At 42.2% G+C, this 24,788-nt stretch overlaps 1 protein-coding gene and 1 long non-coding RNA gene across 5 annotated transcripts in view; one reads left to right on the top strand and one right to left on the bottom strand.

Annotated features, from left to right (window-relative positions):
- Positions 1-20,891, top strand: part of LOC148022081 (mechanosensitive ion channel protein 1, mitochondrial-like) — a 166,153-nt gene extending 145,262 nt beyond the window's left edge. Inside the window, exons 8-12 of one of the 4 annotated variants that reach the window (XR_015694455.1) lie at positions 4,470-4,577; positions 4,738-4,962; positions 8,628-8,803; positions 9,149-9,280; positions 20,436-20,891. Coding sequence is in view for 1 of the 4 variants with exons in the window: in XM_087697698.1 (XP_087553824.1) it covers positions 4,470-4,577; positions 4,738-4,962; positions 8,628-8,768 (474 nt within the window). In the remaining 3 variants the exon portion in view is untranslated. Of the gene's footprint in view, positions 1-4,469; positions 4,578-4,737; positions 4,963-8,627; positions 8,804-9,148; positions 9,285-12,893; positions 12,971-20,435 lie in introns of all 4 variants that reach the window. The other 3 variants (XR_015694456.1, XR_015694457.1, XM_087697698.1) reach the window with 3 other exon arrangements.
- On the bottom strand, positions 16,839-20,481 carry LOC148022082 (uncharacterized). Its single transcript, XR_015694458.1, has 3 exons — positions 20,347-20,481; positions 19,813-20,228; positions 16,839-19,719 (listed from the first exon to the last, which is right to left on the bottom strand). It is a non-coding gene; the product is annotated as an uncharacterized LOC148022082 (long non-coding RNA).
- Positions 20,892-24,788: the final 3,897 nt, after the last annotated feature.

The following is a 24,788-nucleotide window of genomic DNA, read 5'->3' as shown; positions in this document are numbered from 1 at the left end:
ACGCAAAATCATAAAGCTGTCATCAGCCAAAGATTGAGTAATGAAGTGCTGTCCAAAAGGAAGAGACAAGCCAACCAACTGAGTAGAAGCTGCTATAGAAGATAACATCGAAAGAACCGGATGAATCACAAGGGCAAAGAAGAGAGGACTCAAAGGGCAACCCTGTCTCACAGAGCGTGCAAGGACAAATGGCTCAGTAACACCACCATTTAGCATAACTCGTGAAGAAGCCTCAACACTAATGGTGTAGATCAAGCGGGACATCCGAGTACCAAAGCCCATAGTAGACATAACTTCTGCAATGAAAGACCAATCTAAATAATCAAAAGCCTTTTCGACATCCAATTGAATCAATACCACTTGCTGATTAGAGTGGATGCACAATGGCCGGGAGATGCTTGTGGAGGCGATTCGCCATCACTTTGGAAAAGATTTTATACATCGAACCCATCAAAGAAATTGGTCTTCAATGTTTCAACATTGACGGTGAGGGAACTTTTGGAAGCAGTTTGATAAGACCTTTCCATGAGGAAGGCATGAACCCCGTTTCCCAAACTTGCTGAAACATAGCCGTCAATGGTTTCACCAGTTGGGTAGCAGAAATCTCAAAGAATTCATTGGTGAGACTATCCCAACCGGGACTTTTATCCTTAGGTAGGTGTGACAAAACATCCATAACCTCTGCCTCACAAATATCTCTCTCCAAATTAGTTTGCATATCAAGTGGAACCTGATTACGGACCAGATCATAGAAAACTGAGCGTGCCTGAGTAACTTGGTCAGAAGGGGAAGGAGAAGAACCAAGAAGGTCTAGAAAATAATTCCTGCACATGTTCACAATGGTCTGAGGATCGATGACCATTCGACCTTCTGGATCCTGAAGTCTAGTCATATTTTCTCGAGCAGGAGATGCATGTAGAGCTCAAAAGAACTTATGAGTCTAACAAGCACTATCTTGCAAATTCTCAGTCAAATTTTGCAATTTGGCCTGCTGATAAGATTTCAACTGAAACTCTTTAATAAGATCAGCCAAACGCATCGCCAGTGATAGCAGAAATACATCATATGGAGTGTCCATCAGCAGAGAACGAACCAAAGCCAATAAGTCCTCCGCTGCTTGTCGACGCCGCCGACAAAGAGAGGCATGGTGGATCCCATACTGTCGAGCAACCCGCTGCACATTAGAGAGCAATCGATCAAAAGCAACATTGCCCTCAGAGGCGAAGTCCAATAAAAATTTATCAATCAATTGCTGCATATAGTCCTGAAAGATGGAATGCTTCAAATAGGACGAGTTGAAATGCAAAGGGAGTCTATCGAGAAATTGCTTAAAAGGTGCAATGGGTTGTGCAAGTATCTCAAACTGTAGAGGGAAATGGTCCGACAAGGCATATTGCTGCAACACTTTCATTTCCAGCATCTCAGGAAGAAAATCATCATCCTGCATGATGTACATGCGGTCCAACCGCGACCATGTAGTTGCATACTGCGCAGAATGGAAAGTAAACCCTGTAGAAGAAGGGTGTAGCCAAGACCAGAGATCTTGCCTAAGTACGGCAAGAGCAAACGCTTGCCACACACGACTTTCCGGAGCGTCCATCAGTGAATGCTCTGATGTGGACTGTGAAGAATCAACACACATATTAAAATCCCCCATCAAAAAACCCTGTCTGCCAAGTGACAAGGAAGTCTGCAAAGTATTCCAAAGATCCCGGCGGGATAAAGGGTCATTCGGAGCATAGAGTCCCAGCAACCATAAGATCTCTCCTTCAAATAAAACTTCAATCACTACAAAACGGCCATGTACATCATGTTTAATAAGAACATGCTAATATTTCTCATGAACAATCATAAGCACACCAGAATAATGCATGGCATGTGCCCCTGCATAAAACAAGCGAAACCCATGGCAATCCACAACTTTTCCTGCTTCACCATGACTCTTGTGCTCAACAGCACACAAGACATCCCACTGATTCTCATGCAATACGGTCCACATGGCATGTTGTTTATGGCGAGAACAAATGCCTCGCACATTCCATGTGGCTATCTTCATGTGTATGCAAAAAGAAAATTGGGAACGAGGCACAGCTTGCCTCGATTTAACCTTTTCCGCTAGAATGTCAAGGACTCCCTCATCCAAAAAATCAGCTAACACGGCAAAAGATTTCTGACGGCCAGCTTTAGAAGTAGACGGAATATCCACTGTCTTGGGGATGGAACAGGGATAACGATGATCCCATGGGGAAATGACATTACCTCTAGTATCAAAAGCCAACTTAGCAGGTGGGCCCTTTGGACCGCCCGTATATACTTTTCTAGTAGACTGATTCCGAGGAGCAAAAGAAACCATAGTATGAGCATTGTGCTCTGAAGACAACATTTCTTTCCTGCGCATATAAGTGCGCATGAAATCTTGTGAAGCATTAGGCCCAGTATCCGTCATGCCAGCATCAAACCTTTTACCTTTTTTTGCACGCACATCTAGCCAGCCATTGCCACGAGAATCCAAACCCGAAACCTGTTGTTTACCTTTATCCAAAACTTTAGATGGCTGGGTTGCATCCTGCGACGGAGCATCAAGCACCATATCTTCCATGGGCAGCACAACATGCTCCGCATCTGAAGTCGGTTGCTTCTCTAGGCATTCGGCCATAAAATGCCTCAATTTTCCACACGAAAAGCAGTGCCTTGCAAAGTTGCCCCATTTCAAACGAAAGTGCAAAGGATGCATGCCAGAGCAATTAAGACGTAACCAAGCAGGCCTTTTCCTAGCAGTGTTCCATAACATACACAAACGGTTACGATTCATGGCCCTTAGGCACGGGGGGACCAGAACAGTGCCCACAACGGCCATGGCATCCTGTAACAATGGCCAATAGACAGTCGGACAATTTGCCACTTCAACCCACACCGGGCATTCATGTTGAAGCAGGCGCTGAAAATCTGCCATTGGGCGCCATGGCACAACATGGACCAAACGTCGATCAAAGAACAATGGCAGCTTAGACAGGAGATCAGCACGGTGCTTCTCAGATTTCAACAGCACCTCATAGAAGCCTCGGGGCCCAACAAAAATCTCCTCAACACACTCTCCTTGTAGTAGATTGTGCAGCCATTGGCGAATATGGGAAAGCACTGGGAACTTGCTAGTGAAGAAGAGTATAACAGCATGGTCATAAAATACCGAAAATGAACGCAATACATTTTTCGGGTCCACCGTAGCTTCCAGAACATCTTCAGTTCCAGAGTCAGAAAAAGCTTCATGATTATGTTGGACATAATCGCCAAGCAGAGTGTTGGCAAACTCCAACAAATGCTCCCAGTCAACATCCTGAGAATCCACCGAATCAGAAGCAACTTGAGCATAAGAACGTTCTTGATGATCCATTGTCTCTTCCGAGGTATGCTTGGTATGTTTGCCCACAGGCTGGAAGTCAAGACCATGAGGCATCTCCTCTGTGCAAGGAACCATTCCTCTGGTTCCTCTGTATCAGAATCCGGACCAAGGGCTGCCACCGTTTGGTCGATAAAAGCCATATCCAGACCAGCCATGTTGTATCACCACTTGTGCAGGTCAGATGCAGAGCCAGGAGCTCACAGGCGGTAGCAATGAACACCGGCCTCTCTGTGTGTGTCTCTCTCTCTCTCTCTCACTCTAAGCTGTTTCTCTCTCTCTCTCTCTCTCTCTCTCTCTCTCTCTCTCTGTACAGATCAGTGGGCACTCTAGTCAAGACGCTGCCTCTCTGACAACTGTCGGACTTAGGGTTTACAGCAGCTGGGCGTCTCTCTCTCTCTTTTTTCGTAAACGTCTCTCTCTCTCTCTCTCTCTCTCTCTCTCTCTCTCTCTCTCTCTCTCTCGCTCTCTCTGCAGATTCCGCAGACCTGCAAAACCAGGTAACAGCAGGGCTGCAGCAACAGGACGGCAACGGGGCGCCTGTGCAGAATAGGACGGGCTCGAGCAGGTGAACCCCAGACCAACAGAGCGTGTGAAAGCAGTGGGCGTCCGCAGCGTGGCTCAGCAGGCGATTGTTTGAAGGCGTAGATCCAGGCGACTGTCAGGTGACTAATGGCACGTTCCGTCAGTAGGCGCAGCAGGCGAGAACTCCACGCAGGTCCGGGGGGAGATCCCCCACAGCGCGCAGGAGGCACGTCAGGTCACGGGGGAGCCAGATCCGCCATCGCGTCCTCCCCCCACACACACACACCTCTCTCTCTCTCTCTCTCTCTCTCTCTCTCTCTCTCTCTCTGTCTCTCTCTCTCTCTCTCTCTCTCTCTGTGCACACTATATCCAAACATTTGCAACCTTATATAGTGAGAGAAAAAACAGGTGTGCTTAATGGAGGGTGAATTCTGTGATTACAACAGTTAGGAAAGGATCAATTAGTTCCATTTTCAAGAGATTACTGTGAAGAGTCATAATTGTCCTATGTTTTGGCTAGTCTAATTTTTCGTTTGTGTCCTTACAGGCCAAGTCTTTTGCAGGCTATGTGGAGGACATAGATTTTCTTCATACAAAGTTGATTGGTTTTGATAGAATGCCTGTGATTGTTCCAAATCAAGCCATACTTAATGAGGTGATTTTGAATCTATAAAAGTAACCTAGGTGCTTAGCATATTTGCTAAGAACATTTCTGCAGTGTTAAATTGGTCTCATACATAGTGCCTTCTTTTGATCTGACCATGGCACTCTCATTTTTTGAAGCATAGGTGTCCTGTATGATGTTTTTTCTGCAGGTTATAACAAATTATTCCAAAGCCAAATGCCGGCAGCTAGATGCTGTGTTTCAGCTGCGCAATGAAGACATCTTTCTTGTTGACAAAATCACAGAGCGTATCACAGATTACCTTTCCAACCATCCAAAAATTGATCTGGAGAACAGCCATGCTCCCCTTTGCTACCTTAAAGCTATGGGTCCTGATGGTCTTGACATTGAGCTGCTGTGTGCTCTCAAGGAAAAGGTACTTGTGCTGAAAGTTCTGGTGCATCCACAACCGTTTAAGAGCATAACCTGTGGTTTTATATGCATGCGCTATGCTTTCCTGTAATTGTATCTTTTGGGCCATATTATTTTTCAAAAGTAACAGAAAATCCTTGTTCGTCATCTTCTCAATCATTAGAGTTGAAGGTGTTCCATAAGAACAGTCTGTACTGTTCTGCTGACAAAAACTTATCATTGAAGGTGCTCCATAAAAGCAGTCTGTACTTTTTCTGAATCTAATCATTATCGACATCTCCCAGTTATCCAACATCTTCCTTATCCTTTGAAGGACCCATTCTGTGGCATTTAGACAGGAGCATTCCTTCCTAAAGGATAGTTGAGCTTGTAGAACGATCCTATCCTCACATACTTAGCAGTCTGGTAAACACTAAATCCCTCTACATAAAATGAATGAAAACATATAAAGGGATGCCACCTCCTTGGCTTTGTGCTTTGGGGGATGTTAGATAAAAGTCCAAGAGAACAACCAATTTGGTGGTCTGTATTGCTACACCATGTGGGGAATCCTTGAGTGGAAGGTGTGAGACTCCCAAGTAAAGAAAACATCTAACCTCTTACTTATGAGATGTGAATCACCCTGTAATCTATCCATATACCTCTCATCCCTGAGTGGAAGCAGGTGCCTGAATCCCAAATATGTTGGAAGGCCTCTTGCTCCTGCTCGTGTGAAGTGAATCACCCTGTAGTCCCTCCATGCCTGTCAAAGAGTGAATGAGCTCTGCCCATAGCATGTGAAGGTCTTTGAGGTAGAATATCCTGCGGCTCCATAGCCTCAGTGCATCTTAATAGCTAGATGTTCCAAGCTGTAAGTGTTGCCAATGAGATCCCACCTGGGACAATCAGGCCAGCAGTCCACTTACAGAGAGAAATCTAGAGTGGGGATCTCTCTCTACTGCTGTAATCAGGTATTGGAAAGGTAACACTCCCTTGGAAGTCATCCCAACCAGAATTGGGCCTTAAGACTACCAATGAGTTTCCATCTCCAAAGTGACTAGTGGTCCATTCTGTGTATAAGAAGTCTGGAGTGGGTATTTACTGCTGCTCATATATTTGCTTGGTAATGATCCCTTGGAAGTCTCATATCCACCAGTTGACCCTCTGTTCATGACTGGCACTATTCCTAAGGCCACTAGACCACAAATCTTGTGGACTGCCAATTTGTGGGTTCTCCAAACCTCCTGAGCCCTTGGGGGACAGTCCAGATGTAGTGCCTTGAGTCCCTACTTGTAGCTTATGTGAGTCCTCTTCTTCAACTTGATCATATACTTCATAGAGAGAATTTCTAGAGCCCTATCCTGGAAGGGGTCTCCCAAACCCTCTAGGCTCTTCCTGAATCCCACTCTAGTCACTATAGAGAGGTATCCTTTGGTATGCCCAAAAGCTCCACTGGTCTCCAAAACCTCTAGGCTCTTCCCTAATCCCATTGTAGTCAGTATAGAGAGGTGTCATTTGGCATGCCCAAAAGCTCCAGTGGTTTTGAGCACACCAAGCTTGACCTGTCACCATGTAGCAGCTCTAGTCATTGCTCTATGCTACTACTCTGATGCTTTATTTGCTATAGCTAACATGCTTTCTCAAATTAACCTCCTCCCTCATATATTTGCACTCCTTGTCAACTTGGAAATACGAGGATTCTTGTCTCCCAGTTACTCACCAAAAGCAACATATCCCCTCTTAAAAAGAAACCAATTTGGGTGTGCAAATAGGGAAAATCTATCCCCCATTCCTCAGGGGCTCCCTACCACAGCAAGCACCATTAGTTGGCCTTCTCTTAGGCCTAGAGGGAGCTTTATGAAGGAGAACCATTCTCCATTACAAATTGACAATCACATAATCTCCCCTTGGATAGAGGATTTTAGCATACAATGTGTCCACTCTAAGATGAGGCCTAATGGTTAAAGAGAAGGGGATGCCTCAACCTCTCTTCAAGATTTCTTTGGCTCTTACTTAAAATAACTGAAAAAAAAAAGCCCTTTTGTTTGTGATGATAACACTTGTAGGTCTGACCTCAAAAGGTCTCCTCAAACTTTTGAATCTATTGATAGAAAGCCCATGTATTTAAAAGATGGGTCATGAGCAAGGATAACAGATGGTGCAAGTCAACATTGAATTGTTTACTAGGCTATATTGCCTCCAAGCAAGCTTTCTGGACTTTTGTCACATTGTGAATCGTTTAGGCTGAGATATTGACTACATCTGGATTGTTGGATTTGACGGCAAGTCTTTGTCATGCAGGGAAACAACTAGGATGGCGAGATTGTGGTTGAAAATAGTAGATAATGAAGTTAATCTACGTTAGTCATGATTCTGTTAGCCTGGCCTTATTTTGTCAGTTCGTCATCTTTTGGTTGTGAACCCTAGTCAGGACAGGGACATTTGAAGCTCTGATTGTATATTTCTTCCTTGTTTTGGTGTGTTTGTCAATTATGCTGCCCTGATAGATGGTTTTCAGTCCCCCCAGGATTGATGCAAATTTTCCTCACTGCTCGGATGCCACATCAGCTTTTTTTGCATTATTTTATGCTGCCGACTGCAGTCAGCCAACATCAGGTCAGCCAGATTTGCTAATTTCCTGCTATACATAGCTGGTCACTTTGTTGGGGCAGTCATTCGCTTTTTTGCCTCATAGGTGATCCGTCAAGTGGCCAGTCTTCTCCTTCTCCTTTGTGGACAGCAAGCTGCATACTCTTCATCTCTGTCTCCATCACCGTCACTATCACAGTCTCCATCACTGTTGACAGTGCTATCATCATTATTCAGCCTGATCCTATGCCCTCACTAACGCCTTGGGCTGGTGGAGGCACTGATCAGTCCTCATTGTACTCAGCCTTCTTCTTTATTTAGAGCAGATCATTCTTCTCTTTTAGCTTTCTCTTCTTGTCTCCTTTTCTCTGAGTGTCCATGATTCTCTTCCATTGCACACTCTCACATGGTATCATCACCAAAATGAGGATATGGAGGTTCCCCCATCGAGAGAACACCCCCCAGGCTGAAAACACAAATTTTCAGTAATCTGTTCCTTGCTAAAAATGCAGATTTTCAACTGATCCATATGACTTAGGCAGGACATCTACAATCTTTTCTTTGCGAAAGTGTAGGTGGGTGTTTGTAGGTGTTGAAGATGTCTTATAATCGGTTCAATTGCCTTTGATGACTCTGATGAGGAGATTTCTCATCTTGCTCTGACCAGCAGTGTGATCATCGTGAAGAACGGAGGTCTCTGAGCCCTGTTAGTAGGCTTGGTTTTTACTAGCTACCTAGATGAGTTATATATCTCAGCTGATGCTCTATTGATTGCCATAAGATCCAAGTAGGAGAATAGAAAATGTGCCTTTATCTAGAAAATAAGGTTAGGGTGTTTCACATAAATCCAAGTTGCTCTAACTTCCAATCCTCTTAGATGTTTGACATTCATAAGTAGATTGTGAAGTACTTGAATAAGCATTTTGTGGCTTGAGAAGGAAAAGAACCATATACCCGATCATGTCCGGCCTGTGATATACCTTTATGAAACTCATCTGGCATTGTACTGATTGACTGAAAATAAAAACTGCTTAAAATCCAAGTTTGAGTTAGGTTTGACAGTGGCATTCATTTGAACATTTTGAATTTTTTATTTATCAGAGCACTCTTGGTTTCTATAAAGCAAAACAAGAGATTCTGGTCAAGGCAGCAGAGATAGTAGTCAAAGAAGGAGCCTCCCTTGAAACAAGTGCACAATTCATACTGAGAGAACGTCCAGTGGAAGAGATGGCGTCTATGTAGTATGAGAAAGTTTGTTATTTAACAGCATCAACAAGGTAAATAAAAGAAATTATCCTTTTTTTGTAAAAGAAGTTTTAAGTTTTTTTTTTTTTCAACCTAGACACAATGTTTTAAGCATGCACTAGTTGATGCTTCAATGTTTACTTTTACTATCATTTTCCAAAAGTAAAAATCTCCATTAATGACACTGAGGAAAAATCCCCTGAGGTAAAATATACACAGTACAATGGAGAGAACTGTTTAGTACATGATAAATATAACAGTTAAAAAGAACAACCAATTTGGTAGGCTATGGTGTCAGACCATATGAGGAGCTAGGTGAAAAAAGGTGCCAGAATCCAGAGTGAGCATTAATTTATCTCTTCTCTTCATTTGCTCAGAACCACCCTGCAGCCTCTTGTGGCTTCCACAGAGAGTATGGATGCTCTAATGTTTACTTCTAACTACAAACGCACACATTAGACATTGATCTGAGGCCTTCTGACAGCAGCTGCGGCCAAAACCATCTCACTGTAGGTATTAGAATGATACTTGCCTTCAGATAAACCAACCTTCCCTGAATGAAATCTTGCCTGAAAGTTTTTATTCTTGCAAACATGTATGGTTTATATCTCCATTCAGAAAGTAACCACTGCAGTCAATACTGACTTGAAAAGAAAGCATACATCGTACGAAGCCCAACAGCAACAACTGTTTGTGATGGGTCTAACTAAATTCTTCTATTTATTCTAAGAGCTGAATTCACTCAAACATTATGGTTTGGTATGAATGTTGTTGAAAAATGTGTTCTCGTAATCATGATGCTCCTAGGAAGATTCCAAGTCATACACCAGTGCGTGATAAAGGAGTTCCTAAGTATCTTCTGTTCTGGCCATCTGCTTATTTGGGAGTAAATGTGCAGAACTTAATGGACCAGTCTACAATGGTCAACCACTGTCCATGTTGGTTAGCCAAGTTCTACTTGCCATCATGTGGTATACCAGGTCATGCATCAGTCAGGTGATGCCATGCATGGGATCGTAGTTGCATTTATACTTGTATGATTGGGAAAATCAAACGAATGAGTAACTTGTAGAAAAAATGTATGAAAATAATATCATACTCATCCTGCTTAAGTACAAATAAAAAGTAAGAACAAAATAAGTATGAAAGAAAATTCATACATCTCCATTTCTAGATAAGAAATGAGGTTGGATAATGGTTCCACTTGAGTAGGCTAAGCTAGAAGGGTTGTTACTTCATCTTTTCTTTCATATGAAGTTGCGCCATCATTCATCATGTGGTTTTGTTTCTCTCCATTCCTGTATATGGCAAGACTAGTCATTGTTTCATTCTTTGCATATTGATAAAGTGGATAATGATTGGACTGTAGGCCGTGGGACTTTGGATCATTATTATGAATAGACAATGGGCTCTTGGCAAACTAGCAGTCTTATGAGGTTATATCTCATTATTTCAGCTAAGTAGTGTTTCTTGGAATTTGAATCTCAAAAAACTCTAGGGCCATGTATGATTCAGTCTCCAGGTTCATATCCTACTCAAATCAGACATTCATACCTGTTTGCATTACCATATGAAAAAACTATGCACGGGATTTTATAATTTAGCCTAGATCTAGGAGTGGTTTGAGGATCATAGACCAAGACAGTGACGGCAAAGTTTTGTTGGTGAACCTCATTGCAAGGGGGGCTTCTTTCAAGTGAGGAGCCAGGGAAAGAGTTACTATTGTGGAGATCTGAGTCTATTGTTCCTGCTGATGGAGGACCATGGCAGCTGAGTTTCTAGTATTCATGTGTTTCAGCAGATTTGAGCTCCAGCTACCCTTGAAGAGAAGACGAGGCAGCCTCTTTTCTTCAATCAGTTATGGAGGACAGAGAGAGGCCTCAGCATCAGAGAGAGGATGTGCTTTTCTTGGGGCAGGCTCTCTTCGAGATTGCTTCTACGGTGGGGGAGTGGTTTTCTGTCCTAGACGCATGGCCTGTGGCATCAGAGGGGCAAGAGACATGATGGAAAGCATTAGGGAGGTGCTCCCCTTAGAGTCGAGGACTGATGCAGACACCTCTTAGCCATGGATTGGGCTTTTCGTCAAAGAAGACATTCTTCTCATAGTTGTTGCTACCACTAGAGAGAGTTTGCCTTTTCAGAACATGAGGATGGTGAACTTACAAGAGAAGATTGGGATTAGTTGTTGTTTACATGATGCTTTTGATGAAGTATTACAGTTGCGTCTCAATGTGGCAATACTTGGTATTTAGACCCTGACCCTATGACCTACATGATGGACAGCTGGACTTACTGGGCATGTAGGAAGAGGCCTCTTCAAGGATTACAACTGAACCTTGGAGAGTGGATCCGGAGAGATCCATTTGTAGGAGCAGACGTGGATATGCCCTTCTTCAAAATACTACACCAGACTGGGGAGAAGGATATAGATGAGTAGATTAAAGTGATGCCAGTGGCAACTGATCATTGGATCATGGGTATCACATGGCCTTTCCTTGCTGACTTCTGGAGGAGATTGAAGGATAGTTTTAGCTCTAGAAAGATCTCTCTTTTTGTGGTGAGTAGCACAGAGGACTCAAGAGGCTGATAGATAGCTGGCACATGGCTCAGTTTTGGCAAAGGTCCAGTCCCTAGAGGAGACATGGAGACAGAAAAGACACAGAGACACTATATATGGGATACCCTCTGAGCCAGAAGGTATGGAGGAGAGCCCTTAAGATGGTGTTTCGAAGCTCAACAGAGTCTATGATTATGACATGGGGGACAGTTGTATGGGTCATGGACAGAGGCCTGTGTATATGAGGATACACATGTTATTGATCTCTACCACATTTTGGGTAATCTCCTAAGTAGGATTGCAACAAGAATTTTTATCCATTACATGCTATACCAAGCAGATATTGCCTAAGATAAGCTGTCAGATTTTAAGTAGATATGCATATTACCGCACTAGTGATAATGTAGTTGTACTACCAAGTTCAAAGACCAAAGAAGAAAGGTATGCCATGTCAGAAAAGAAATATTTCCATAATGTTGAGCCTATCATAAACAAATGTGTTTATCTAATTTATTAACTTTTCTGATAATGTAAATGTAGTAGCAAGTTCAAGGTCGAAAGAAGAAAGGTATGCCATGTCATAAAAGAAATATTTCCATAACGTTAGTCTATCATAAACAAATATGTGTTTATCTAATTTATTAACTTTTCAACAAAACCATATGTTACTAGCCCAACTAAGAGCTAGTAGGGAGTGCGAGTGTGTGTTTGTATCACTATTTTCCTCAGGAAATAAAACATATAGAATCATTGAAAATTTAATAAATTATTTAAATTTTACTGAGTACACAAAATATATATAGATTTTACATTTTCACAGAGGTTACCTTCAAATTAAAAAAGCAATACGAATTACATTGAATTTGGGATATTTACTAAAATAAAACAAGTATATTTATACTTTGAGCATGTAAGTAGATCCAAATTTCCTTGGAAAGTACAACAGGGGGAAGAAAAGAAAGTCAAATTTGTTGAAAAGAAGTCCTTGGAAGTAGCCTCTCTAGACCTAACTGGGTGAACCTGACCACCTAATGTGCATTGCCAAAGATGGAAGGTTATAGCTAGAATCGTTGATTGATACATTTGGACCACAGTTGTATTCATGCAATAGATCTATTGGACGTACCCATTGCTGAGACTCTCCAAGACTTGGATAGAGATTGTCCATACTCTCAGAGGGAGATGGGAGAGAGGCCATAGGGTGGTTCGGAGAGTATGAGGAGGAGATGCTTTTCTCAAAATCTGGGATTCAGACACTTTCTTTCACTGTCAAGCACACACGATCTGCATTATGGACCTCTTGATTGCCAGGCCAGGTAATAGACTTTCACTTTTTTGTATATTCTTTAGTTTTTTAACTCCCTTAGAGTTATTTTTTGTACTTGCCTTAGGATACCTTTTCCTGCGGATACTTATAAATAGAATTTTCTTTTCTCCGCAAAAGAAAAGAGAGAACTTTCCATGGCTAGGAAATGAATCATCTTTCAATTACTGCACATAGCATGGCCAGGCCATATCAAAGTGATTAGCCTTCAATGCTAAGAATTTTTACTCCTGCTTGCTAGGATTTGAAGGGATCAGAAATGGTGCAATGAATTGAGCGTCGGCTACACGAGCTAGGTTTCAAGTTAATCATACCAGGGTAGGTATTGTGCTATGTTGGATGTCCCATGGGTGTGGTCATCTCCATGAAGCAAAGAGCTGACTGAAAGACGGGGTTGCAGTGTAGGTGTGTACATGTGTGAGTTCGTTCAAATTTCAAGCCTTTCTCGAAAGAAAAAAGTTTTTTTTAAAAAAAGGGAAGACAAGATAGTGAAGTGGAGGCAAAACCGGTCTCTTTTGGGGGTAAAGTAATAATAATAATAATAATAATGCTTTTTGCCATGTTTGTTTATCTATCCTTAATTCTTTGCTTCAGCTCTACTTCCTGAAACCAAAATTTGACTGGGAGCTTAGTTCTCTTCTATGGGGAAAGGATAGTGGAAAAGGATGGAGATCCATTGTATGGGCATAAATTACAACATCCAAAGAGGAGGGAGGTCTGGGAGTCCCTAATCTGAAGACGGAGGCCCAGTCTTCGATCTTCTCAGCCCTGAAAAGAGATAGATGATCAACAATCCTGGACTATCAAATGAAAGATTGGCTAAGGGTTGCAAAGATCAAAGGTGGCACACCACCAGCACTGAACTGGGCTGATACACTCCTCTCGGGTCAAAGAATCAAAATTTCACCATCTGAAGTACCTCAGGCTATGGTCAATGTGATGGGCGGGAATAATTGGCAACGCCAGTGGACGGGCAGAAGATAGGAGGGGAGATTCTTCTCTCATACAGTCACTTTATAGCTTCAAAATGGCCTACAGTCGACCATACTCCCCCTGGAGAGAGAACCTGCAAATGGCCCAAAGACTGATAGGAAAAGGTGTAAGCCCGTAGGCCAACGTCTGGGACAGCAGAACAATGGAGTTCTATAGCCAGGATGAGATAGCACAGATGTATCAACAAACCAGGGAGGTGAGCAATTGGCTCACAGAATCGATGGATAAAAAAGGAGAGGATTGCCATGGAAATGCAAGAAAACCCAAGACTTCCAAGCGAAGGATCAACAATTCATTAGCAGGCTAGTTCAAACATGAAAGAAAAGATTCCCATAACCTAAAGCCAAGACTTGGAAGAAGAGGTTGACGATAGTATGGCAGGGAACCCCATCAGCCCGCGTTAATTTAACATTGTGAAAGGTGCTCATTAACAATTTTGCATTAATTTAACGTTGTGGAAGGTGCTCATTAACAAATTTTCCACCAAAGACGGGATCCGCAAAATTTTGAAGACTTCACCACTATGCGCCTTCTGTAAAGAGAGAGGAAGAAAGTATTCTTCATCTCTTTTGGGAGTGCAGACATGCTAGAGAGTAATGGAGGAAGCTACACAAATGGATGCAAGATGCAGGCTTTGACTCTGCAATAAATCTAAAGGTAGCCTTTTTTTTGGATGCAGCTCAGCTTAATGAAGAGTCTTTGAAAATAGGAATGTCCTTAGAAGAGTCACGGTTTACCATTGGATGGATTTGGAGAGAGAGGGAACAGGATAAAATGGTATGAAAGCAACTGTCTGAGGGCTGATCTGACCTGAAAGCCAATGATTTGTTGCTACTGAAAGCTCTCATACAAAGGACACATTTTGCAAAAAAGTGAAAATTATTATATTTATAAATTTTTTGATTGGTTACAAATACAAAAAGAGCACCTTATCCATCACTTTACAAATTGGGCAGGGAGACTCCCCATTCAAAAGTGAGCGGGGGAGTTCACTTGTTTAACAGGTAAACAACAGGTCACGTCCTCTCCAATGTGTAAAGGACTGTGGATGCCCAACTCCCAAAGAAGTATTTTGATTGGTTAATACTTGCAAAGCAGGCGTCCGCCATTTGGTGTGTGTGTAACCAGCCTGACACTGGTGTACATGAAGCAAGGGTAGCATCTCCTCTATTGCATCTCTGTGCCATGTTCGTTGGAGATTTAAGGAGTCAAAAGCTGCCAAGTGTCCCAGTTAAACTAGGAAATAGTTGCACACAGGATTTCCCCACAGTTTATGGGCCTCCTATGGTTTGAGAACTGCAACAACCCTACCATGCAAGAAAAGGTTTCACCATGGGAACCTTTTTGACTCCATGGTTCATTATGTGCGCACCCTATCAGGAAACGCAATCACACCTTCAAGGTGGCGTGTAGACAACTAAGGCCCGGTTCAGACTGTGCAGAAGGCCACATTGTGAGAGTGCGCAACGGAAGAAGAACACGAACACAGAGGAGGAGAGAGAGACAACAGAAAATGAAGGAAGAAAATCTGCACTGACTGTAATGAATGCTGAATACAAAACTGTGGACTGATCAGCCCCTGCACGCAGCCCGAAGCGTCAGTGAGGGCACCAAATCAGGCTGATGATGACGGCAGCACCGAAGACGGAGGAAGATGACGGAGTCGGAGTGTGCACCTGCCAAAGGAGGAGGGAAGATGATAATACAACTGACTGCCAAGTGGGAAATGGCTATAAATAGCCAAAAAACCCAAAAACTGGCCGACCTGAAATTTGAGGCCATAAATATGTCCGACCAGCATTTAATGCTGATCCGACCAGCATTTAATGCTGGTAAAAATGCCAGGAATGCTCAGAAAAATCCCGGAAAGGGTGGACAATGTCCGGCAGGTGAGGCAGGCTGAAGAATGCAGAAACTGCCCCGGGAAATGCACATAAAATCCCGACTGGAGGAGAAAATGCACTGAAATGCAATAAACTGAGTGCTCTAGAATGAGCTACCTCCTCCGTCAAAACAAGTGATAGACAAGTCAGAGCTCCTAAAGTCCTCATCTGACTCAGACTGAGGCTCACAAGCAGGAGATGACAAGGCATGACAAACATGACTGCTAACACCCCCTCTCAGATCCTGGATGTGGCTGAAGGCCAAGGGAGAAACGGATCCTGGGGTGGCAAGAGGAATGCCAAGGTCAATGAAGTCCGTCGATGTAGACTGCTGCTGAAGGAGCTCCTCACGATCCTGGGAATCCCCCTCTAAAACACTAGGGGCCAGGGAATCCACAGCCGCATCACCGAGATCGTCCCTCTCTGAAAGGGATGGGGGGTACGAGGGAACCACCGAAGGAGAAGGTGGGGGATGGGAAGGAACCTGTGGAATAGAAGGTGCACAAGCGGGAACGGGTGTAGCAATAGATTGCCTCGGAGGACCCTGCATCAAAGAAGGGGAATGGAGCGTGTAAAGCCCGCTCTCCTGCCAACCTGTAGATAAGACAGCTCCTGCAAGAGAATCCTCAATAACAACGCCATGCTTGGTGAAGATCACTCGTGTGCCAAGCCTCGTAAGGCCATAAATTGAGAGGAGGGGAAGGCCCAAATCCGGAACATGTAGGGCCTGTGAAAAGGAGCTCGAAGGTCGGTCGGTAAACAAGGGCAATGTGCCAACACCACTAATAGGCACCGATAAAATGTCACCAATAGTGACTGAACCCTCTGATGGACGGAGATCCTGTAACAAATCACCTCGGGGAGTCATATGACTCGAAGCACCACTGTCCACTAACCAAGGCTGCGCAGAAGACACTGCAGCCACGGAAGAAGGATCCTCCTCCAAAGCATGGATATGAAGGAACACTGACTCATGGGTAACAACGGGTGTAGAGGTAGAAGAAGGCTCCGATGTAGAGCCATCCTTCGCTCCTGGACGAAGGTGAGGATACTTCTTCCAGCATTTCTCCTCGGGATGTGTCCCTTTCCCACATTGTGGGCACTTCGGTCTCTCTGAATTTGAGTCAGAGCCTGAAGAACTGACCTGCTTCTTAGCCTTTGACTTCGTCTTCTTCTTCTGTCCTCCCGAACCTGCAACAAAGGCTCTAGTGGAATCGGATCCACTAGCACTGACCTCTCTGAGTCGCTCGTCATGCTCCAAGACAAGCGGGGATAGCTCCTCCCATAGAAGCTTCTCACGGGTCCTCGATGTAAGAAGGCTGGTGTAGAAGACATCAAACCGAGGCGATGGCAGCTGAGTCAAAAGAATCATAGCCATGTCTTCAGAAGATATCGTCCGACCGAGGGATGCAAGCTCATCCCTCATATCCTGTAATCTGTTGATGTGGTCCTTCATGGAAGGACTATCATCAATAGCGAGCATCCGCAACTTCTTTTTAAGAGATATCCGGTGGGCAAACGTCTTCTGTTGATAGAGAGACGCGAGCTTTCTCCACACATCTGCTGCAGTCTTCAACCTGTGAACATGAAGAAGGACAAAATCCTGCAAACTCAGAAAGAGGAAAGATCTGGCTCTAGAATTAAGCCGATCCCATAAGGCTGCACGATCCATAGATGTCTCATCTGCGGGATCCACCTTAGGCCGAGGAATAGGAACAGAAACAAGCTCCCAAAGATCGAAGGAGTCCAAGATACACTCCACCTTGCAGGACCATAGAGAAAAGTTGGAGCCATCCAACCGGTTCTCTTTGGGCAGCTGAGGAAGTACGGGTACTTGTACAGGGGGTACCAAAGGCTGCATCGTCGGCCCACTGGAAGGGGATCGCCGAGATACATGAATAGAAGGGGGACGGGAAAGAAGAATAGACTTCGGACGACGGTCCTCGTGATAGAAATCACGCCTTCGTTCAGATGAGTGTTGAGACAAAAGCTCGTCATCTAAGTCATCAAAGCCTGTAAACTGATGAGAAGACATCTTCCAATCTGCAAAACACCAAACACCAAAGAAAACTGTGCCGAAGCCGAAGTAGGACCAGCAGTCTGGTCACCAACCACCAAAACACAGGCTGTGATAGCCTACAAACACCTGGAGCTGCAAAACGCAAGGATATCTGATAGGATCACCAGAAAAGAAGCCACCAGCACCAAAACGCAGCCTGGGAGTGGGTCGCCAGCAGGAGATGAGCCACCAGGAGTGGAAACGACCACCAGATCTGCAAAACGCAGCTTGATGATGTGTCGCCCAGCTGAAAGAGGGGCTGCCTGATGGAAAACGCAAGCAGGAGGAGTCGTTTGATGACGTGGCAGCCTCGGGAGTAGTCGTCTGCAGCAAACGCAAGAAGAATGGCCACCTGGAGGGGCCGCCTGGGCAGTTGGAGATGAGACGACAGCAGCAGAAGAGGGGTGAGGTATCTCTCCACAAGGTTAGGTCCTCCGTGCTCTCAATCAAGCAATGATACCATGTGAGAGTGCGCAACAGAAGAAGAACACGAACACAGAGGAGGAGAGAGAGACAGCAGAAAATGAAGGAAGAAAATCTGCACTGACTGTAATGAATGCTGAATACAAAACTATGGACTGATCAACCCCTGCACGCAGCCCGAAGCGTCAATGAGGGCACCAGATCAGGCTGATGATGACGGCAGCACCGAAGATGGAGGAAGATGACGGAGTCGGAGTGCGCACCTGCCAAAGGAGGAGGGAAGATGATAATACAACTGACTGCCAAGTGGGAAATGGCTATAAATAGCCAAAAAACCCAAAAACTGGCCGACCTGAAATTTGAGGCCATAAATATGTCCGACCAGCATTTAATGCTGATCCGACCAGCATTTAATGCTGGTAAAAATGCCAGGAATGCTCAGAAAAATCCCGGAAAGGGTGGACAATGTCCGGCAGGTGAGGCAGGCTGAAGAATGCAAAAACTGCCCCGGGAAATACACATAAAATCCCGACTGGAGGAGAAAATGCACTGAAATGCAATAAACTGAGTGCTCTAGAATGAGCTACCTCCTCCGTCAAAACAAGTGATAGACAAGTCAGAGCTCCTAAAGTCCTCATCTGACTCAGACTGAGGCTCACAAGCAGGAGATGACAAGGCATGACAAACATGACTGCTAACACACATAAGTACAGGCTTGTGATGCCGACGTGTTAAAAAGGGATTTGTCAAGGAAGAAATACATGTCCGACCTCAATGTGCCGAACAAGGCCCATTTAAAGCCACAAGATTTGATCCCCTGCCAAGATCATATGGGCTTTACACTACCACGTAAACCAACAATCCAAGCAAGAACTTGTGATTTTAATGGCCGGTTGTTAGATCTATTCATACACAATGCAAAGAAAGCGTGCATCCGTCCGCATTTGTCTGAACCGGGCCTGAGTAAAAGTAAGGCCTAGAGATCCTCTGTGACTCGACAATTCCCTTATTTTGAAGCTTGCAAATATTTTCTCATTAATATACACATTTGCATTTTTTAAAAAATTAAACTAAGCTTGGGAACAAACTATAACATATAAGCTCAGAATATCTGCCCAAACATCTACAGATAGCATTTAGGGTAAATGCGCCAATAAGCGGGCTGGGGCCAGAAAAGAAAGAGTCATTTTTAAAGTGTCACAACTGCCCAATTTTTAAAAAAGGAGGGAATTAAAAGCATGAATGTTTTGCGCCAGAAAAGGGGCGGCTCCGTCTAGGGTACAAGGGCCAATACAGTAGCACCCCCCTCCCCCCCATGAAGGCACAGCTTACCCCCCAATAGAGTTGTCAATTTCTGTTACTTATTGAGAGAGGCGATTGGTTGGAGGCCATCAGAAAAGCTTTTGATCGGTCAGAATATCTTGCTCATTTCGTCATGCTTCTGGTCTCTGAGCATCACTCATTTTTTTAACGAAGCAGGTCCCCTGTACAGCGTCCATCAATCGCAGCAAGAAAAATTTCTCAGTGTTAATCAGTCCTTGGGAGCATCTTTCCGATGGCAGAAGTCGAAACGAAGAAATTGTTGCATTTCCGACGGGCACAATTTTTGACGGCAACTTACTGGCTCTGCTACCCTATTTGGCGAGCACTTTCGGCCACTTCTCTCTCTGTATTCCTGGATCATTCATGCTCTGGTATCTATCCATCACCTGCACGTGAGAACATCAAAGCCATGTCAGAGCTCCACCTCCACGATCTGCCTAACTAATCACCGCATGATTACAAATCAAAACAATAGGCACCTCTCTACTAATTCCTTGATGTGCTCCCTATACCTATGCCCTGCCTCTATGAACACGCTTTGCTGATCCTGATTACCCTGCGGGAGCCAATCAGAGGCTCTGGATAGCAGATCAAGGACGTTGATCATCCTGTTCACCATTGTAAGGCTTGAATCGACCCAAGTAGAAGGCTTCTCCATGTATAAAACTGCTCTCTGTCAAGTCCTTTCATGCCATAGCTCCAACCCCCTGCTGATTTTCACCCCCGATATTGCCAATGCAATCTACCCTTGCCTCAGCATTTTACCATGGCCACACCTCCCACTGTTAGATACTGACTGTGTGGCCTACTTACTCCTGTCATCCACAATTAAACAATATCTTATGCACAGATCTTCTGCTAGACAAGCGTGGGCTGAGAGTGTGGAACTGTGGACCTGTGTACAAATGTCAGGGGACACTGAAGAGATCTCTCTCTCTCTCTCTCTCTCTCTCTCTCTCTCTCTCTGTGTATGACAACGTTCAGTTTTCTTTTTCAGTTTCTTTGCTTCGGACCTGATCACAGATCGTATTGCAGTGTGGTAACTTCTGGATGTGTTGGCGTAGATGTCGTTAGTTTACAATTACTTCTTCCGGCCTTGCAGGTGAAGGTATTGGAGCTTGCAGGTCATGAGAGCTGAGAGGCTCATGGGGCGTCAGTTTCAGGGCTTGTTCAACAAGGCCGACCAAGAGAGCTTCTGTGGATTCGAAGATGCATCAGATCATCTTCCTTTACCTACAGTCTCTTCTACGTGACGGGGGGTTGTATCTATCGTGCTGCTGGGTAGTATGCGTGTCTACACAGTCCTGCTTGGTTGTAATTGCAATGAAAAGGCAAGCAATACTACCTTAGTTTAATGTTAAGAGTTACCTTTGTGCTTGTCATTCAATCATAGTTGTTACCTTAGTCCAATGTTAGAGTTCAAATTTTACCAAAGTATAACTATTTAAAAAATAAATTAGAGTCCTTACTTTTATCTTTTTCAAAAAAGAAAATAATGCATTCTTGATGGTTTCTTACAAAAAATGCTTAAATACTTAATTGTTTCATAGCTATCCCATTGCTTAACCATATTGAAGTGGAAGATACTTAAATGTATACCACATTTTATACATATATTTATACCTTGGATTTGAGCAATGTTTTAGGTCCATTCCAATTATAACATACTTTTGTGTACTTTTTTTGTAATTCCTCTTAACTATCCATAGCTTGTATGTGAATGGATTTAGAGGGCCTCATTTTTCTTAATGTGATGAAGTTCTATCCCTACTAATAAAAACAAGAAGAATCAAGTGTATTGCATAGACTATTGCAAAATGAGAAATTCGTAGTAATCTATTACTTCATCCCACTTTTACAAGCCCATATATAGCTTTGAGCTTATATTAGATCCATCTAAAATTGTAAGTTGAAACACACTTGGTTATTTAAACCCCATGGAAAATAGATTCAATACCAAATAAGTTCAATCATAAATTAAATTAACATAAAGTGGTAATGAGCTATTAAAATGTCATGTATTCATTTGCATATTGGGATTGCACTCAATGATTTCTCTAGTTCACAATGATAGTTTTTCTTCTCTCAACATTGCGGGTTCTCTTTCTATATGTGGCCATAAACTACCTTATATTAGGTCTACAAGCAATTGGCAATGATATGCAATTGAATATTGATATCAATGATTTTGAGGGATTTATGGTAGTGGCAAGCCAAGGATTCAAGTTTCCATGTTTTTCAAACATCGAGGAATATGAGAATCCAAAGAATAGTCATATTTGTACTCTAGTTTAGTGTAGAATGGCACAAATCTAGGTTGACTAATTTCACTTTGGGATTGATTTCATTTTGGTATGGAATTTCACTCTTAATTGTTTCATGCAAAGTTTGTTTTTCTTGAGTATGTGCAATTCTTCATAAATGCACTTTTTATTTGCTTGATGTCCAATAACTCAAATATGAAACCGTTACAAGACAAAGTGTATATTTCTTGATTAACCAAGCATGACAATGATCTAGTGATAAATTTAAGGATGTTATATATGTAATTTCTATTGATGTTAGATACAATCCTATAGCTTTTGCCATGTAAAAACTTAAAAATGCTTCACTCATGGACCTAGAGTTGAGGAGATTGAGGCACATACTCAAGTCACATTCTACGGAGAGGTACTATTGATTCTTCTCTATGCATTTATGCATGTTCTTGAGGGGATGATAACCTTAGATGGTTCTCTTAAGTGAAAAAAGTATATGGGGATATTTGTCCTTTTTTTAGTGCAATACTCACTTTTTTGTAACTATGTGATACCATTAATCTTGATGTTTTGTATTGTACACATTAGGCAATAATAATGTTTACATGTATTGGAAGTTCTTTTTTGCACTCTTTTACAACAAGGTGTGCATGGAGTATCCCTTGATTATTCATTATTATGATCAAAATTTTATTAGTATTTGATATTTTAGTGTTGATGATGATTGTTTATGATGTTGATTTGCACACTAACTTTATTTATTATTAGATTTGGTTAATGTATAGAGATAAGAAAGATATAATATGAAGAGACAGGCGGCATATGTCTATGGGGTTAAGTCAAGCATTCAATCTATATTTTACTACTTTGTATTTTTATGTATTTGATGTTCTTATTAGGATTATTTAGTTTGGATTTGTATCAATGAATTTATGTTATAGGTTCGTTCGTCCTACTTTATTCAAAATCCTATGAAAAATATATATGTGAATGATCATGATTTTTGTGATCCTTAGCTTCAAATACTTAGCAAAATTGGATTCCTATTCTATTTTGCCTATATCAATGGTTTTTTCCTTTCAAAAGCACCTTTTGTGACTCGTCCTTTTTTATATTTTCAAAGTTAAGAATCATCCAATTTAGGAATCTTGATGGATTAAAGCTTGTGCTTTGCATTCTTATCTCACTTGGTTCTTTGTGCATTGTATCACTGGCAACTAAGGGCAATTCTTTTCCATCTTGTGGCTATGTTGCTATGAGGTACTAGTTTTATTATAAGGGCTTACAATCGTAAATGATTCTCCTCTATGTATCAAGGCATGTTATCAAGGGGATGGTGACCATAGATGGTTTTCCCTTGATAGAAAGTTGATGGAGATGCCTATCCTTCTTGAATGCATCATTGCTCTTATGTACATGAGAGACGCCATCAGTGGTGATTCCATACTATATACATTTGCCAGTACTAGTGTTTACATATGTTACAAGCTCATTACTCTTTTATAGTTGGGTGCCAATGGAGGATCCCTTGACTATTCATTTTTATTACAAATCATTTTTTATTAATTTATATTCTCATGTTCATAAAAATTATTAATTTAATTGAACCTCATGCCAAGTTGAGCACTCAATCTACTTTTAACTATTTTATATCAATTTATATTTTATGACATGGTCAATGTAAATGCATAATGATGGATTTACTTTTATGATAACACTAGTAACTTTATGAAATGGCTATCAATTCATCATCATTTTAATTATTGATCTTTTAGCCTTGAACCTAAGTTGGTTGTTTGATGTTTTATATGAAGGTTTCAATATCACATTGATTAGCAAGCATGATTAGAAAATCTTGCTTAATATATTTATGGAAGGGAAATTTTGGGCATGAGGAGAGCCCTCTCAATGCATGGGGAAATATAGTATCTAGTCTTGATTTTTATTAAGTGAGAGATAGGTGAGAGAAGACTTAGATTGAGCTTCTAATAGTCACCATGATCATATTTCATGTCCAATTTATGCAACAACATATGCCTCTTATAGTGGAATGTCGTCTCAATCTTACCCATAGAATAAATATACAAATCTCATAGTATAAAGAAAAAGGACATACAAGCTTAGATTTATAACTATACAAATGTATGCATTTACTTGAGCCTACAACTTATAAATAAGTTTCAAAAGCCATGCTTTGCTCCATTCACTATATATCTATTTGTAAGGTTCCTACCTCTATATCAAGCTTAATTAAAAAATGAAATGAATGAGTCAATTACGAAAGAAATACAACAAAATGAATCAAAGTTGTAAGGTAGTGAATGAAAGAAAAGTACTTATGAAGTCATCAAGGGAATGTCATCCAACACTTCCAATGTGATGATGGTCCCATTACCACTCAATTTTGTAACTTCCTCCTTTTTATGATTCCACTTATTTGACTCCTATTGTTTCTGTCTTCTTCCACTCCTTTCTACATTGTAGCCATCTAGGCTTTTCCTTCCCTACTTATAAATATTGCCTAAGGGAATTACTATAGCTAATGTGCCATTTGGAGGGGCTCCCCAGATGGTGAGTAGCTAAGTTTGGACTATGGTTATGAGCTAGGTTCTTCAATGATAAAACAATGGACATGAGAGATCTCCACCCTAATTTTACCCTTCAAAATTAGGGGACCATCTGATGATGTATCAACCTAAGATACTAGTGATCTGGCATGTAGAACAAGGAATAGGGGACCTAGCAAGGCTCATGCAAGAGGTGTTGGAGGAGGAGAAATCATATCATCTCCTCCACAATAGCTACTCAATATATGGCCTTGTGAACATGGCCCAAATTCACTTGCTTTATTAGATTGCATTTATCACTTTGATGGAGCACATGAGAAGACCATGACCTTTTCTTTTAGGGTTTTTTAAAAAGTTATGAGTGAAATGAATAGAAACCTATTTTAATGTCAATCATTTCGAAACGACATAAATATAGTTACTACCCAAAAAGACCAAATAAATATGATATGCTCCTTCCCCCCCTCTCAATCTAAACACATATATGACCCTCAAGATTAGAAGAGGCATTTTGACTCGATGAAGTTTTGTTTGATCCATAGAGATGTGTACACTATTTCATCCATTTTGTTCTCCAATATCATTTTAACTTGTGGAAAAAGTAACTATGTCTTACTCAATAAGGACCTT

This window comes from Lygodium microphyllum, chromosome 17 (genome assembly GCF_053477565.2).
Source record: "Lygodium microphyllum isolate KBCC chromosome 17, Lygodium_microphyllum_v1.1.10, whole genome shotgun sequence".
NCBI classification, from domain to species: domain Eukaryota; kingdom Viridiplantae; phylum Streptophyta; class Polypodiopsida; order Schizaeales; family Lygodiaceae; genus Lygodium; species Lygodium microphyllum.
Note: the sequence above shows the minus strand (reverse complement) of the source record. Positions and strands in the feature narration are given on the sequence as shown.